At 44.5% G+C, this 18,133-nt stretch overlaps 1 protein-coding gene across 3 annotated transcripts in view; it reads left to right on the top strand.

The window, feature by feature from the left end:
• The first annotated feature begins 2,319 nt into the window (after positions 1-2,319).
• CDYL2 (chromodomain Y like 2) overlaps positions 2,320-18,133 on the top strand; it is a 211,938-nt gene continuing 196,124 nt past the window's right edge. The window contains exon 1 of one of the 3 annotated variants that reach the window (XM_031002993.3): positions 2,320-2,634. In XM_031002993.3, coding sequence (XP_030858853.2) covers positions 2,611-2,634 — 24 coding nt within the window. In that variant the 5' untranslated portion in view covers positions 2,320-2,610. Of the gene's footprint in view, positions 2,635-2,864; positions 3,037-3,257; positions 4,387-18,133 lie in introns of those variants that run through there. The other 2 variants (XM_031002994.3, XM_063700353.1) reach the window with 2 other exon arrangements.

The raw sequence follows: 18,133 nt of genomic DNA, 5'->3' as shown, positions 1-18,133 counted from the left end.
CAAAAGTCTTCATCAGTTTCTCCACTGTTGACCTACTAAATAGCAAACTTCTTAGCTTGGCTTTCAAGACTATCTCCGAACTGACCCACATTCACCATCCAGAGTCCTGTGACCTCCATAAACCAGTCCTCCAATCTTCTCATACCCCTCCCATAGCAGAATTACCTACCATCTACCCTGACTTCTTCTCCTCACTGAAAACACCGTCCTTCCTTTTCTATGAGTCTTCAAGATCCATTTCAGTCCTAAAACATTTCCTGAGCATGGTCATCCGCACTAAGTATCCTCTTCTGTGAACTCTGTAAACAACTGTTGTCTAGACTAGGGTTTTTCAAACTGCACTCACATTCTCAGGGAGTACTTGGCCAGTACAAGTCAAGCTTTTGGTGTTTTTGTAAAACTACTGATTATATATTCAAATTTGGCTGAGTATATTATTTCCAAGCCCAGTTTCCTTCTTGTCTTCTTCCAAATTACATCCTCATGCTATGGTGGCGCATTTATTCGTGAGTACAAATTAAGACTCATTAAAATTTGTTTTGCTACCTACAGATAGAGAACTGCTTATTATTACTGTTATTATTTAAAACCATGACCATCGGGAAAATATCAATATGAAGAGAGAAGTTCTATAACAATTTCAACAGTTTCTAAGTCAAATATGCTTTCTGATTTATTAATTCCTTATCCTCACCATTTTTTCCTTCATCATCTTCATGCGGGATTTTAACTAGAAATTGGTATAAAATTTGTTATGTTGGCATAGTTCGAAAAACAATCACTGTGTACCTACTCTCTCTCAGGAACAGTGGAAGATGCTTGCGATACAAAGATAAACAAGCCCCTATATGAAGAACAAGAATGTTCCAGATGGATTCAATGTGGAAGGACATTCTAGGCAGGGGGAACAGCAAATGCAAATCCATGTGTCCTGGAATGAGCCAGACATGCTTCAGGTTCCATGGAATTTTTTTTTTTTTTGGATTAAAAAATTTGGTGACTTTTCAAAGTTTGACAAACTCAGGATTAAACAATTTCTCGAGCCCCTCTGCCATCTCACTCTCCATGAGGGCAGTCCAGGTTGAGACTCAGATACAAATCACCTTTATTGAGTTCTGCTGGGATGGACAGGTCACTTCATGTATACATAGATCCTCTCCTTAATTCTATTTAAATCACTTAGGTGACTATCACCATCTCCCATCAAGGTTCAGTGACCTGCCCTCAGCCTCTCAAGTAGAAAATGATCCAGGGAGCATGTGACTTAATGATACATCACATCTGGAGCCAGGCAGGCATTTCATGGGTGGGGATGAAGATCTTCCCTCCAATTTCAGAAGTCTGACCTTGCAGATTCTGAAGGAACTATATACATATTTATAAGGAGAACCCTTTAAGCAGAGGGGTGACCATTTATCCATGAGAGATGGCTTAGGAACGGATTTGGGTTTTGGAGAGCTTCTCTAGCTCCTCCAGCTCCGCAGCCTGTCACACGCAGGATGACCTTTTAGAAGAACAACTGAGTGCTCCATTACACTCCTCACTTGCGGATTCAAACTCTCTCTGGGCAGGGTCCCAGTTTTGCCTGTCCAGGGACACTGTGCACTTGGGTTGACTTTGGTAAATGTTTGAGTAAGGGATGAGTGGATAAATGCGGGGAGAGGGGTTGTTGAGGGAAGGCCACCCCTGGCTCTAAAGACTTTCCAGGGTTTATGGGGTGGCCACGCCTGTCCTGGATCCCCATGGTGCCTCTGGATGGGCCATTTCATCCTTCCTCCCTGTGGCCTCCACATCTTACAACCCAGCCCGGAGGGAGGGGCCGCGCAGCCCCGAGGGGCCAGGTCTCCCAGGCGGCGTCCACTCCCCTCCCGGGTGGAGGAGGTAGGTGGGGACCCCGGGCCGGCGGGGCTCGGCTGGGGCCCCTTCCCTGAGGTCTGCAGCCGCAGCCCTCTACCTGGCTCCCCGGCCGCCCCTTCGCGGCCCCAGATCGGGCACACCCGGCGGGCACCTGGCCCGCCGCCCCCCGGGGGCCCCGCCAGCTGCTCCCGAAGCCGGCCCGTGGTGGCGGGGCGGGCCCGAGCGCTAGTCGACTCCGGGACCGGTCCCCCGGGGCGCGGCCGGGCAGCAGCCCCCGCCTCCCCGCCCCGGGGGCCGGGCCGGGCTCCCGGGGGGCGGGGACTCGCCCAGTGGCAGCAGCGTCCGGGCCGGCGGCGGGCGCCGGGCGGCTTCCTGCAGGCGGCGCCGGGGCGAGCCGTTGCCGGCTGCAGCCACCGCCGCCGGGTCGCCGGGTCGCGGGGGCCGCGGCGCTCGGGCCGCGTCCGTGCCTCCCGGGCGCGCTGCGCGGCCGTCGCTGCTGCCCGCGCTCGTGCCGCCGCCGCCGCCGCCGCCGCCGCTGCCGGTTACGCCAGCCCCGCCGCCGCCCGCTCTGATTCTGCGCATAGGCAGCCCCCAAGCCTGTCATTCTGCAAAAACACAGTTTACTCAACACACCACACACACTCGCACACACACGCGCGCACACACACGCGCACACCGGCCCCCGCGCGCACACGCACGGAGGGCGCGAGCGAGCAGACGCGCACACCGGCGAGCCAAGTTCCGCAGCCTGGCATGGCTTCTGGGGACCTTTACGAGGTACGGGGACGCGGGGGCGCGGGCCGGCCCCAGCCCGCGGACGGCGGCGGGCGGCGGCGGCGGGCGGCGGGGACCGGGCCGGGGCCGGGGCCGGGCGCGATCCGGAGTTGCCGAGCCCGCGGCGGCGGCGGCGGCCAGCCGGAGGGTGGCGGGGGCCGGGCGCGCCTCCCGCCCGCCGCCCGCCGCCCGCCGCCCGCCGCCCGCCGCCCGCCGCCCGCCGCCTCCCGCGGCGCCCGCGCCCGCTCCCTCTTTCTCTTTCTCTCGCACACACACTCTCTTACTCCATCTACTTTGCGGCCTTGGAGGGGAAGGAGGAAGCCGGGCGGAGCCGGGGCGGGGGAGGTAGCGGTCCCGGGGAGGTGTTTCTCGCCCGACGAGCCGCCTCGAGTGCAGAAAGTACAGGTAAAAGTCGGCGCCGGACGTGCTGGGAATGCGGGGGGCCGCGCCGCGGCCGGCGGGGGTGTGGGGCGGGGGTTGCGCGGCCCGGCTGGGCCGGGGGCGCGGGGGAGGAGGGGGGCGGGCGATCGGAGCGGAGCCTGGCCGGGGCGAGGCGGGGACCCGGGGGGCTGCGAAGGGGAAGGCTGGGTGGGGGTTCGGGGGGACAACCGCCAAACCGCTCCCCGGGGTCCCCGGGCCACCTCCCTCACCCCCCACCTGCTGCCCCCGCACCAGCTCGGACGCCCTCCGGGCTCGGGCGTGGGGGTGGCCCTTGCGGGTGTCGTGCTCCCTAGGGGCGAAAGGGGGCGCTGCGGAGGGCCCTGGGTGGGAGGAGAACGTGGAAGTCTGAGGTGATGGGGACATAGGACACAGATATGAGCCCAGCGCCCAGTACTCTCGTCACCCTCAGTGGATACCTGGCTCCAGGTCCTAATGAGTAGTGGCCAGCGTTGGATACTCTCATGTCTTCCCAAAAGTGGCGAAGGAAGACATTAGTCTGGCATCTTTCAAACAATGGAGGAACACCCATGGTCTTTGGGGAGCAAGGGCTTAGGAACACAACTGTTACTGCTTTGGGTTTTCCACAAGTGAACAACACAAGGAACAGCCAGCCACCACTCTCCAGAGGGAATGTCCTCAGAGGTGTTGGCAGCCAAGACCAGGTTCAGGATAAAGAAGTTAAGAGACCAGCCATCTTCAACCAGAGGGCCTGCTGGGCCTCCGTGAAACCAGCCGCATGGGTTAGCCTGGACCTGCACTTCCCTGAACATAAATTGGTTAACACGATCTGGTTCTCAAGGCTTTGGGCTCCATTGAGATAAGCACCCAGAAGGGGTAGAATTAGCCTTTTGCATAAGACATTGTAGGGTGATCCACCCACGACAGACTGCAGGGGGTGATTCCTAAGAAGCTCTTTCCTCTAGGCCCTCGTGGGCAGTTGAAGCTTTTTCAGATGGTGGGTTTGCTGACTGGCGTTAGAGAAGAAGAATGGAGAAAGAAGCACAGGTCTCCTTTGTGACCATGGTCTTGTGAATGATTCTGGAGTTGGTGAGGCCCAGGCCTGGACTGCCGGCCAGCAGGTTCAGGTGGGGTGGGTGGGAGACCTTAGAGCTCCTTGAAAGCATGGTGTATGTTGCCCTCTTCACTACCCTGTGGCCGTCCTCATCTCTGTGCTAAGAGACAAGGTGAAGTTGGATAGAGATCTTGTGAAGAACTTCGGCAAATGTGGCCAATGGATCACCCAAGCGCCTTGGTCTGTTTCAAGATGGTGGAACAATTTCTGAAATTGAAAATTGAAGCACAGTAAAATAGAAGGTTTGATTGAGTTTCCTTATGTGTAACCAGTACTGTGGGGACATTGGCTAAAAGTAGATATTGTTTAGGGGTGAAACTGATCTGGTTGGAATCATGGTTTTCTACGAATTGAGGTTGAGTCAGCTTAGAGCTGTTGACCTTGCCTGAGTGAAAAGTTGTGTCTTGAAGGTGTTAAGAGGATGTGCTAGGAGTCATCAGTATTTCCCCATTTAAAGTTTAGAACTTATGAACCTTCTGGGGATAATTTCTTGTTTAATGTTCATCTGCAACTGCCCTCCTTAACGCTGGTAATTGTCGTTGCCAGATTAGTCTGTTAAGAGGAGAGTTTTCACGGTGGCCTTGGAACTATCTTAGTATCTCAAGAGTTTTTATAGAATTTCAGTAAGGAGGACAATAATAATAATTACTTCTGTGATAGTAGGTAATTGTACTAGATGGAAAATGGCTTTCTCATGGCTGATTATTTGCATAGTCATTACTAAAAGGGCTAAATTGCATTACGAGAATATAACCAATGTCAACATTTTTATAGCCTGTGTCTACATTACATAACATATACTGAGAAATTTAATTTATTGTTCAAATTTAGCTTTAAGAACAATTAAGAAGTGCTAAGTGTACATTAGCATATATATTTCTGACTGTAAAGTTGTTGTGTGGGTAAAAAGCATATTGATTTAAGAAAAATATTGGAATATCCAGTGTATGTTGACTGGCCTTGAAAGGAAAAAAAGAAAACAGATTTCATTCTAAATTATGAGACCTGTTTATTACTTTCATTAAATATTATACTAAAGTGTACATAAAATGGCTTCTCGCAATCTCTTCTCAAGAAACCACGTTTTTAGTGGGCCAAGAGTTCTTACGTTTGTAATTGATATATTTCACCTGTGTGTCTGCTGACATTATCTTTGAGCCTTTATGGTGAAGTGTGATTTGGATTGTAGAGATTCTTCTTCATCTTTTCTTTGGCATTTCAGACAATTAAATTGTAAAGAGTGAACCTCCATAAAGCAGTTTTTAGGAATAGGTGCTGATTTTTAAAGACACCAGAAAACGAAAACTTTGTTTATGTAATAGCACTCTTCAATCATAGTGAAGAAATAAGAAATCAAGCTCAGGTTCCAAAATCTTGGATCTTGATAGGTAGTTCTGGTTTGTTTCTCCTGTAGTGGAGTTCTCATTATCTTCTGGTGCATTGTAGCCATCACTTATAGGAAGGTGATTTTAAATTTTGGGTTATGTTTTAGAGTCAGGTATCTGTCTGGATCGAAAGTGAAATTTCTTAGCCAGATGCCCTGGTCTATATTCGGCTAAACATAGGGGCCATGGAGTGGCAGCCTGTGAGCCAGGTCTAGGCTGCATACGCATTTTGCCTTGGCTCAATGGTAGATAAGAAAAACGATTTGAACACTTTTAGATGGAGCATATGATCTCTAGCTTGTCCCTGTCCCCTTGCTCCCTATTACCAGGCACCCATTCTTCTTAAATCATTCATTGGGCTCCAGTAGACTTTAGAGTTTGCAACCTGATTCTAGTCAATCTTTTGCTAAGATGTTTGGGTGTCAGGGAGAAATAATCAGTGGGACAGGCTCTCAGTTTTCTTGTCTCTCTCTGGGTTTCTACCTGCTTGTACGTTCAATTACTTGTTGACTGAATCAGTGAGCAGAAGACTGGTTTAAGTATATAAAGTACCTTGTGTGACCTTTGTTGTCCTTCTGTTGAGTGTTACGCTCTATTGTCTTTTTCTTTCCCAAGCTCATGGCCTCTTGGTGGTGGTAAAACCGTGTGTAGGGGTGGCTCAGTTCTCTCTCTGTAGGGAAGTGTCCACAACTATCCATTTTTTTTTGGATCTTTTCGGTTTGCGGTTGGTTGAATCCACAGATGTGGAACCCATGGATATGGAGGGCTGACTCTATCTGCACCTGGCATTCTGCAAAATCACGCACCACTAAGAATAACAGAGTTTATGGGAAAAACAGGATTGAGGCAGACCACTAAAGAGCTGTGGAACTTTTTTAGCAAGTTGGTCTAGCCTTTGCCGTGTCCACATTGAGCTTTGCTTCCCTCTTGTCTCTGTGGATTGCACAGGGCATTTGCTTCTAAGAGAGACGATTTTATTGCAATTAAGTCTGATCCAGGGTGTAGCCTTCTTCGTTTATCTGTATAAGGAGAAATGTTTTCATAGCTGTTCTTGCAGTTTTGCCATGAGGTCAACATAGTGGAAAGCATAGTGGTTCTTGAAGCTAGAAAATCAGCCACTACTCATGTTAAAGAAAGGCACTTGAGTGCATTTCCAGCTTTGTTCTGAGGTCTTCACACATTGTTAAGTCTTTCTCTTTCCCTGTGAGAGTGCTTACCTTGATTGCTGCAAAGTATCAACAAGCTAGGAAAAATTGCATATGAACCCACACAGACGTCATTCCTCTATTTACGAATCACACCTGAGGTCATTCCTGTCAAAGAAATACATGTACTAGCAGAACTGATGGTCTGTGATACAGCTTCTCGAATCTCTGTACCAGTATTTGAAGAGGCAGCTATCTTCAGAGAAAATGTTATCAGTTGGATTGGATTGATTCTTTGGCACATAGAAGACACCTGATGAATATGGAATGAGTATATGATTCTCCCACCTCTTGAAAGTTATTTTAAATTATTCCCTCTGGGCAGGCATCAGCTTATTTTCAAGTAGGCTTTTATGTCAGGTCATTCCTTAGTGCATGAGATAATTTCTTCAGGGGCTTAAGCTGTCCTAGTAAGGAGTTGATATGGCTCCTTGCAGCCTGGCCAATTGCTAAGAAGTGGTTCAGGCCTGGTGATTATTAAAGATCTTTGTATTGGAGGCATGCATTTAGATTACCAAGATTTGGATCCTTCTGTTTCTCTCAGATGGTGAAAAGAAGTGTGGGTGTGGTTGAATTCATAGCACCATCATTCATTTGTTATTTCGTATTTATAGACCACCAAATATATGAGAGGCACTTGGGGAACAATGATGATCATGTCCTCCAGGAGCCCAGTGGGAGATACAGTTAAGAAAACAAGTATTTTACGGTACAGTGGGGAAGTGTTAATAGGGATGATGGTGTTCTCTAGGAGTTGCTTGAGAATATTATCTTTTCTGTTTTTGAAAGCATCTCTAAAAAATGAAAGCAAAAAAGAAATAATATCTAAGAGAACTATTGTTATATAGTTAGCATGTAATTGATGTTCAATAAATACTAATGTGATATCTGAATTAATTAAAATGTTAGCTTTTGGGGGTAGTTACAAAAGTAGGACTGGGTTTATTTTCTACACATGTTTATGTAATTTAAAAAAACCAAATCGGGATACTGGGTACATATCCTTTGTAACCTATTTTATTTTCACTTAAATATCTATATATCTCTATATCTCTATATATCTATATATAGATAATGTAGATAAGCATTTTCTCAAATGCTAAAATATTATTTTGTGTTATGAGTTTTAAATGACAGGTTAATTTTCCCTTGAATGTACCATGTTTTCTATAACTAATCCCCTGTTATCGGACATCTAGATAGTTTCCATTTGTAAACCATTATAAATATTGATGTTATGAACATCCATAAACACAATTATGTATTTGTATGCATATCTTACTAGTTTCTTCAGCATAAATTCTGAGAAGTGAAATTGCTGTATAAAGTTGGCCGTTGGACAATACTTGGATTAGGGGCACTGATCCCCTTTGATGTTGAAAATTCACATATAACTTTTGACTTCCCAGAAACTTAACTACTAGTAGCCTACTGTTGACTGGAAGTCTTACTGATAACATAAACAGTTGATGAACATATATTTGTATGTTATATGTAGTATATACTCTATTCTTACAATAAAGTAAGGTAAAGTGGAGAAAATTTTATTAAGAAAAATCATAAGGAATAGAAAATATATTTTCTGCTCATTAAGTGAAGTAGATAATCATAAAGGTCTTCATCTTCATTGCATTCCCATTGTGTAGACTGAGGAGGAGGAGGAAGGGGAGGGGTTGTCCTTGTGGTCTCAGGGATAGCAGAAGCAGAAGGAAATCTGCCTATAAATCACCTGCACAGGCCGGGCACTGTGGCTCATGCCTGTAATCCCAGCACTGTGGGAGGCCAAGGCAGGTGGATAGCTTGATCCCAGGAATTCTAGACCAGCCTGGGTAACATGGAGAAACCCCATCTCTACTAAAAGAATACAGAAAATTACTGGGCATGGTGGTATGTGTTTGTAGTTCCAGCTACTCAGGAGGCTGAGGTTGGGGGATTGCTTGAGTCTGGAAGGCAGAGGTTGCAGTTAGCTGAGATCACACCACTGCACTCCAGCCTGGGTGACAGAGTGAGGCTCTGTCTCAAAAGCAAAAAACAAAAAACAAACAACAACAACAAAAACAAAAAGCAAAACAAACCCCTGCACAATTCAAACTCTTTTGTTCAAGGGTCAACTGTAGTTTGATGAATGGTAACGTTTTTAATGCTGTTGATACATATTCCCAGATTGCCCTTCAAAGTTAACGGTGGATTAGATTAGAGGAAGAACAGAAGTAGGGCAGCCAGTTAATGTGCTGTTTCAATAATTGAAACAAGATGATGGTGGCTTGAACTAAGGGAGTGGTAATGGCGATGGAGTGGAATGGGTGCAATTGAAAGGTTGAAAAAGAATCAACATTTGGTATATCAGTCAAGCTTATGTTTGGTGGCATATAATGGAAAATGTACAATAACAGTGGTTTAAAACAGGTTTATTTTACATGAAATAAAGTTTGGAGTTAGGCAGTAACAGGGTTGATTGATATGATATGCTCTGTGACATTCTGAGAGTACCAGGTATCCTGGAAAAAAAAAGGTAAGGATAGAAGGGTGAGAGTTGAGTATTCTCTCCATAAACAGCTGTCTGGAAGTTCCATACAATCCTGCTTTCTTCCATTGGCCTGAAGATAGTTATGTGGTCACACGTAGCTGAAAGTGTAATTTTCAGCTGCAGTTTCCCCTCCCCTCCTGAAATAAAACTTGATTGATGGTCTGTAGGGATTGAGGGAAAGACAGGAGTTAAGGTATAATTTCCAGGCTTCCATTCTAGTCCATTAGGTGGATGGTGGAGCCAAGGATGAGCATTGGTTGGAGGGAGTGGAGGCAGTGGAAAGGACAGTGAGTTTGGAGTGTTTGTTGAACATCCAGGTACAGATGTCCACAGCAGCAAGTTGTGTGTGCCTGAAGCTCAGGAGCACTATTTGACATGGCGATAGGGATTGGGAATAATTAGTATATAGATTATAATTAAAGCCAAAAAACAGTGTGTAAACATGAGGAGGGGTCTTGTGATGGAGAAAGTGGACATTTTAGAGATGGAAGAAGAGAAGTAAGGTCAGATGTACAAGGGGTAGCAAGAGAGGCAGGAAAAAAAGAGGTGTTGCTGGTATGGAAGGCAATGGAATATTGCATTTTAAGAAGGAGGGGATGGTTAATAGTGTCCTTTGGAGTTAATAAACAGTGAGTCATTGGTAACCTTGTGGTGCATCTATTCCATAGAGTGTGTTGGTGGGTCCCGGATGGCTTGATTGCAGTGTGATGAGGAGTCTAGGAGTTTGGGTCTTCTGGATTTAGAGACATCTTGTATGGGCAACTCTTCTAAGAGTCTTGGGCATGATAGTAAAAAGAAAGTGAATGTGATATCCAGGGTGAAGTGGGAGAATGGATTAGTCATGTCCACTTTTCTAGTTCTATACACTCTCTGCCCCTTTCGATGACTTGGATAACAAAAGATTGTGGTGTAGACTTTGGATCTACATTTTTAGAAGAGGTGATTTTCCATAAGCCCTGCTGACGTATAACAGATGTGTTTCATGTCTTCAGTAATTTTAGTTGGAGAAAAAAGTAGAACATATGTAATGTAGTCATACAAAAATTTTGTTCATTAAGAATTTGTTGCAGCCGCATTTAGTGAGGAGGGCTAAGGTGGAAAGAAGATGATGGTGCTATTGATAAGTCATGTGATGGTCAGTTTTATGTGTGAATTTGGCTGGCTCCAGTCTCCAGTTACTCAGTCAAAATCTAGGTGTTGCTGTGAAGGTCTTTTGTAGATTTGATTACAGTTCATAATCAGTTGACTTAATAAGGGAGATTATCCTAAATAATCTTCATGGTCCTGACTCAATCAGTTGAAAGGCCTCAAAACTAGAACTGAGGCTTCCCTGAAGAGCTAGAAATTCCAGATGTGGACAGCAGCTTTAGCCTGGGCCCAAGTATTCCCACTTGCTCTTCCTGATGATCTAGCCTATGGATTTTGGACTTAACTAGCCAGCCCCACAACTATGTAAGATAATTCCTTGCACTAAATCTCTTAATGTATATATTCTAGTGATTCTGCTTCTCTGGTTGAATCCTGACTGATGCATTTAGGGTTCTTGTCCACACCTCCATCATTTGGTAATAGTGTATGGCTAGACAAAGCTTTTAATCTTTTGAACTTCTATAAAATGAGATCTCTTCTATTTTTGAAAACTCTTCTTCTGTTTCAGTCTATTACTTCTTCAAATAAATGCCTTGATTTCAGTAGCTCACATCATCTCACACATGTATGCATGTGTAATGAGGGGCAAGTGTAGAGCTCTGGGTCTTAGACTAGAACTGGTAACTCCAAGAACTCAACCAGGCCTGGGTGTTCTGTCACACTGGAGTGCTCAGGATGGCAGGCATGGTGGTGCTGGACCTTGAGGAGAGGCCTATCCTGGGCCTGAAATTTATCCTTGTCTGGAGTCAGCCTCTGGCTCTGGTAGGTTGGTGAATGGTGGGGGTTGTGGAGTAGCACTTCTTGGTCCTGATCCACCCCTTCTTGTCCCTTCCCTCAGTTCGTTGTCATGCTTCTATGTTGCGCAGTTAGCCTTAGCCAGTGAGTAGAAGCTGCTACCTCCAAAGGTCACACCACTCCAGTGAAAGGCCCATTCATTGACCAGGACTTTATAAAGCGATGGGTTCCTGAGAAGGCTTGCAGGGCCATTTGTTTATTTTATGTCCCAGTTTCTCTTATAAAGGCCACCGCTGCCAAATTATTCCCACTTGACTCCAGTCATTCCATCTCTCCCAGAATTTTCATGTTGATCAATCACCACATTGATTTATAACTGACTTACAGAAGTTTCAACATGGAGACTTGAGGGATACGTTTGTGGGACTGGGACCCTGGGCTACACATTGCCATACCACAGATTCCTCTATTGAGAGGCCACTGCCCTCCCCTCAAATTCTTGATCAGGGAACTTTTCTCCTTGATTTTCATTACCTTGTCTTCTAGTCCAGTGTTCTTAAAATTATGTCCTAAGGGGCCTTACTAACAAGCCATGAGAACTTATACAAATGCCGGATTTGAATTTTATTTGAAAGTAGTCATTTGTTTAATAATCCATCAGTCAAATTTTTATTTTATGTCAGCTGTGGGCCTAGAACTATGGTGGTACTAGGGCTACAGCCATGAATGCCTTTAAAACTATCACTGAGGCTGGATGCGGTGGCTCACGCCTATACTCCCAGCACTTTGGGAGGCCAAGATGGGCGGATCACCTGAGGTCGGGAGTTCGAGACCAGCCTGACCAACATGGAGAAACTCTGTCTCTACTAAAAACACAAAATTAGCCGGGTGTGTGGTGGCGCATGCCTGTAATCCCAGCCTCAGGAGGCTGAGGCAGGAGAATCGCTTGAACCTGGGAGGTGGAGGTTGCAGTGAGCCGAGACCACGCCATTGCACTCCAGCCTGGGCAACAAGAGCGGAACTCTGTCCCCTCCCCCCCCAAAAAAAAATCACTGGGAATGTAATAATTAAAAAACTCAACAATCGTATATGGTTTAATATATCATATTTTTAACACATTGAAGTTTTCCATATGTTAAAAGGTGCAGCCAGGTCAGTTCCTTTTTTGGTGAGCATACCTCAGAATATGGCTTTTTCTGCTATTTTTGACATATGTTGGAACTTCTGGTAAATGCACTATTTCAGCAACAGTGGTTCTTCAGTGTTCTTAGAAAAATTCAGGCCTATCCATGTCTCCTCACGTAAAATTAAATGAGCAAATACACTTTTACAGCACAGTCACCCCAGTCAAATACCACTTGAGGTTGAGGAGGCGGTGGCTGGTGAATGTTCTAGACATGGTGTTAATAATCAATATGTGATAACAGTGGAATGTGGAACACTTTGTATCATTATATTGTATTAAAGGTAGTGTTGCGGTTTATTGAGAAGACTGGCTCCTTCTGCTCTGACTCAAATTTGAGAGAAGGAATGGGGACAATATTGTGTGTTAGAGGTTTTTCTACATGAAACAGACATTTCCTTCTCTGATTTCAAACTTCAGGATCAATTAGAATGAAGAATATCCTGAGATTCCAAGACAAGATGGTCAAACCACACCCGATACCAGTTATAATTACTTTCATAGCAAATCAAAGATTGTGTTTTTATTTACAAACAACCAAATGCAGAAAGGAATTGACTGCCGAGACTGTTACGGGAAGGCAGCTGACATCTTTGGGCCTCATTAAAAAATGTTGCTATTAGTGAAAACAAGCTTTATTATTCTCGGAAGTTAATGTAGTGATAAGGAAGTATCATAAGCTAAACTTACAAAAGACATCTACACTGAGAAATTATTGTATGTATCAATTTTTATGTGTTAGGGATCTTGGAAACATATTGTTAGGGAAATGGTTCTATTGCTGAGCTCCACCGTGTTCTGCTAGACCCTAAGCTCGGTGAGGGCAGGGACCATGTCTGTATTATCCAAGGTTGTATTCCAAGCTTGTGGCATTTTGCTGGACCTGTAGCTTTTCAGTAAATATTCACTGAATGAATGGTTGAAAATGTTTGAAACCTGTGCTTCCAGGCCACCTTAGCCTTCCTGCAATGAACTTCATTGAGTGCTTCCTGTATGGCATTAGTCTCTCTGTTTTCTAAGAACATTCTTTCAGATTGTCCTTGAAATTCAGGTTTCCATTTTGCCTTCCACTAGACCTTGTATAGATTTATTAGGTAACAAAAGTGCCTTAAAGCAAATTGAAACATTTAAGCCATTGTCCCTCATCACGGGTGAGGACTGGATTGAGAGTGGCCATTCTCTGTTAAGGTGTGCATGTGATAGAGGCCCTTTCACACTGAGCACGCACAAAGACCGCCCTGTGGTTTGCATTTGCTTCTGCCGTTTGCACCTTTGCCTTTCTCCTCTAGCCTCAGTGGCTGGCCTAGTTTGAGACATACTGTCCGTTTTAGATTGGGTTGCTTGGAGAAGGGCTCTGGAATGGAGAACTGTATCCAGAGGGTTTACTGAAGAGTACTGTTGGGAGACACACTTGTAAGGAAATGTGGAAAGCAGGCTAGGACAGATGGCGAAGCTGCTCTGCATTGAGGTTACAACTAAGATCTCAGCTGATCCTATGGGCAGCTCTGGAGCTGTAATGGCCCTTCAGAAATGTCCCATATTGAGGCAAGGGAACTGGACCCTTATATCCCAGCGTCGGCCCGTCATTGCTGGTAGACTGTTCCTTGGGAAGGGGTATAGACTTGGGCGGAGTAGTTACCTGTGGCAGGGGGCAGTTCCCTTTGAGGGACACATCTGCGAGCTTTTAGCAGCACAGCAGCGATATTCCTAGCAGCTGTGGGGATGGGCACATCGACCCTGGAAAGGAGATACTCCTGGGTGGATACGTGATATTCCTGGGTGGAGTATCACGTTATCCATGACACCATCCCTTCTTGCCCTTTACTGGTACGTGAGTCTCTCTACTCTGGATCCCCTAGAACACACACCTGTCACCTTGGTTGTACTTTTGGTTGTTGGTGCTTCCCTTGAAAACATCACTTGTCATTTGCAGCTTCTTGTTGCAGCCTGGGTGTGAGAACTGATAGACTGGCCATGTGTTAGGAGCATGCTTATGGTTCCTTTGACTCCCCATTGCAACACACAGCACAGGATCACATATAGGTAAATATTTCAGAGGCTGTCACTTCTTTTGGGTCGCCACCTCTTGTTCTTGAAATATTTTCCTAGAAGGGCACTCCACTCTCAGTTGCCTTTGTGTCCTCATCTCCTGCTGCCTGTTCCTTAAATATTGCAGTTTCTCATGGTTTTGTCCCAGGGTTCTTCTGTTCTTTCATTGTACTGTAGTGATTGTATGGATGATTGCCAAGTCTTGGACATTTGCCTGGATTTTTCTCCTGAGCTCTGGAACTATCTATCTAACTTCACTTGGGCTCTTTAAACTCAAAATATCAAAAGTTGAAGTTAGGATCTTCCTTCTGGATTCCTAGCCTCAGTAGCACCCCCATCCACCTGTTCCCAAGGTAGAAGTGCAGCCTCCTTTGTTTTGCCCGGACGCCATGTGTGTTCTATTGAATCAGCATCCTGCATATTTCTTGACTCCATCCTTTTTCCTTAATACTCTCACCACTTTAATTCAGGAGAAAACTCCCATTGCTTGGGTCTTTCTAGTACCTCTCAGCTGATATTTCTGCATCTAGCCCTTCCTACTTCTATTTTTCTCTGGACTATACTCACGAGTCTTTCAACAATGTCCATTTTATTATGTCTCTTTTCTGATTAAATGCCTTTAAGTGATATATAAGCTTTTTGTGGCTTGACTCCTTCTCACCTCCTCCTGTTTCTCTGCTTACAGCATGTATTCAATCCAGAGAAATCTGTTTTCAGTTCCTTGAATGTTCCGTGCTCTCTCCTTTAATCATATCCTTCCAAATGACTGGGACACTCTCCGTTACCAATCCTTGTCACATTTTTGCTTGTTTAATTCCTACTCACTTCAGATCTCAGCTTATGTGTTATTCTTAGCAAGCTTCCTCAGCTTATCAGGAGATTTCCACCCTTTCTTTGGGCTCCTGTAGAACCCTTTTCTTCTCTTGTTATAGCACTCAGCTGAATATGTAGTATCTTATTTTCTAAATCTCCCACTTACATTGTAAGCTTTGTGAGGGCAGTGATTGTCTGTCTTGTTTCATCTGTAGCACCTAGCACAGTGCAAGACTCAAAAACCAATCTGTTTAATGAAATAATTAATTTATTCAATCTTTCATTTATATGAAAGTTGGAATCGTCTCAGATATCTCTATAGTCTCTTTGGTCTGATGCTTAAAGCCTTTTTCAATCTCTCAGTTTTCCTTAATTCTTGAATGTGTTTCCTATGTCTTTATGGATCAAATAATGGGACATTGTTTTCCTATAAGCCAGACTCACCGAAAGCATCCAGCTTTGTCTTATCAATAAATGTAATCTTGTATTGAGAGGATTGCTGAATCTTGGAAATGGCAGAACTCTTGGATGTTGGATGAGAGTTTTGAAGTCGTCTGTTTAGTCTTTCACTGAGATCTCTAACGAGATCAAAAGTGAGGCGATCAAAAGTGAGGGCCTCATTTACTCTGTTGAAGGAGACAAATGCTTGAGATGCTAAAACTGGTGATTTGCCTTCACTGAAATCTAAGTGTGTTGGACATGCGACAGAGACTGTATCTTCCCGGACTATTCTGGAGAGTCTCCTTGAAAATCTTGACATCATTATCGCTTTCTTATGCAAGATTTAGCAGAGGACGGCAGGGAGGCTCAGCACAGCCTTGAGTCTTGTTTAGCTCTCTTGGTGATCAAGAGTGGGGCTGAGACCTACCCCCCTGACTGACTGATATTATAGGGAGCACCTTATATCTAAACTTTTCCTAGAAATCCAAACTCGTCTGTGAACTGTTGGAAGTCAGATCAAGTAATAGAATCCAAAGCACCTGTAACTTTAAGAAGGAAGGATAAAATTTGAATGTCTTGATATTTACATTGCTAATTTGCTTGTCTGTATTGCCACCTGAAACCACATTCACTTTGAGGAATATGGTATATATGAGAGCTGTGAAGCAGACTTTGGTGAGATCTTGTATTTAATAGAAAGAGGAAGGGAGCCACACAATAGCTGCCTTTAGGATGCAAAAATATATGGACTTTCTTCAAACTGTAAACCCTTTTTTTCTCTTAATTGCTGTATATTTTGGTGTTGTGTAGACAAAGGTTGTTTTTGCACCTTGATTATCACACATGGCAGAGATGGCAAAGTCTTTGCTATCTTAGGTATTTCTTTATTTTATTACCACCCCCTTGGGATTTGTGTAGCCACATCTATGGTATTGGCTTTTTGGGAAGCTGGTGTTAAGTCCTGTTAGCTTACTGACTTAATGAATTGCTGTGTAATCTCTTGGAGTAACCTAATCTCTGATCCTAGGTGTTGCATAAAAAGGTTGTTGAAGTGATACTTCTTATTTTTCTTGAATATGCTTCATAATAATTGTAAAAAACAGTTATAATAGCGTTTGCTATTATTTTATTTTATTTTAGATTTTGGGGTACATGTGCTAGTTTGTTACATAAGTATTACATGTATAATGGTGGGGGCTGGGTTTCTAGTGTACCCATCATATTGTACCCAGTAGGTAATTTTTCAGCCCTCATCCCCCTCACATCTTCTTTCCTTTTGGAGTCCCCAGTGTCTGTTTTCACCACCTTTATGTCCATGTGTACCCTTTGTTTATGTCTCATTTACAAGTGAGAACATACAGTATTTGATTTTCTGCTTCTTTATTAGTTCATTTAGGATAATGGCCTTCAGCTCTATCCATGTTGCTGCAAAAGATATGATTTCATTCTTTTTTTAATGGCTGCATGATATTCCATGGACATTTTCTTTATCCAGTCAACAACTGGTAGACACTTAAATTGGTTTCATGACTTTGCTCTTGTAATAGTGCAGTGATGAACATAGAAGTGCAGGTGTCTTTGTTTGTTTGTTTGTTTTTTTGCTGGAGTCTTGCTCTGTTGCCCAGGCTGGAGTGCAATGGTGTGATCTTGGCTCACTGCAACCTCAGCCTCCCAGGTTCAAACGATTCTTCTGCCTCAGCCTCCTGAGTAGCTGGGATTACAGGTGCCCACCACCATGCCCAGCTAATTTTTGTATTTTTAGTAGAGATGGGGTTTCACCATGTCGGCCAGGCTGGTCTTGAACTCCTGACCTCGTGATCCACCCACCTTGGCCTTCCAAAGTGCTGGGATTACAGGCGTGAGCCACCGCACCTGGCCCCACAGGTGTCTCTTTAATATAATGATTTCTTTTCCTTTGGGTAGATACCCAGTAATGGGATTGCTGGGTTGAACAGTAGTTCTGTTTTTAGCTGTTTGAGATACCTCTATACTGTTTTCCATAGAGGTTGAACTAATTTACATTCCCACCAATAGTGTATGAGTGTTCCCTTTTCTCCACAACCAAGCCAACTCTGTTTTTTTTTTTTTGACTTTTTAATAAAAGCCATTCTGACTGGTGTAAGATGATATCTCACTGTGATTTTAATTTGAATTCGCTGATGATTAGTGAAGTTGAGCATTTTTTAATATATATTTTTGGCCACTTGTATGTCTTCTTTCGAGAGATGTCTGGTCATGTCCTTTGCCCAGTTTTTAATGGTTGAAAACAAACAAACAAAACAGTCATAGTTGTTTGTTTTTTTCTTGTTGAGTTGAGTTCTTTGTAGATTCGGGGTATTAGTCCTTTGATGAGGGCATAATAAAAACAGTAATAATAGCATTTAATATGTGCCAGACACTATGGTAAATTCTCCACGTGTATGTTATCAGCTAATCCTTTCTATGAGATGGGTACTAGAATTATCTCCATCTTATGATTCATAAATTAATTCACAGCCACCA

This window comes from Gorilla gorilla, chromosome 18 (genome assembly GCF_029281585.2).
Source record: "Gorilla gorilla gorilla isolate KB3781 chromosome 18, NHGRI_mGorGor1-v2.1_pri, whole genome shotgun sequence".
In the NCBI taxonomy this organism is placed as follows: Eukaryota; Metazoa; Chordata; class Mammalia; order Primates; family Hominidae; genus Gorilla; species Gorilla gorilla.
This window is presented reverse-complemented; position numbering and strand designations above follow the sequence as displayed.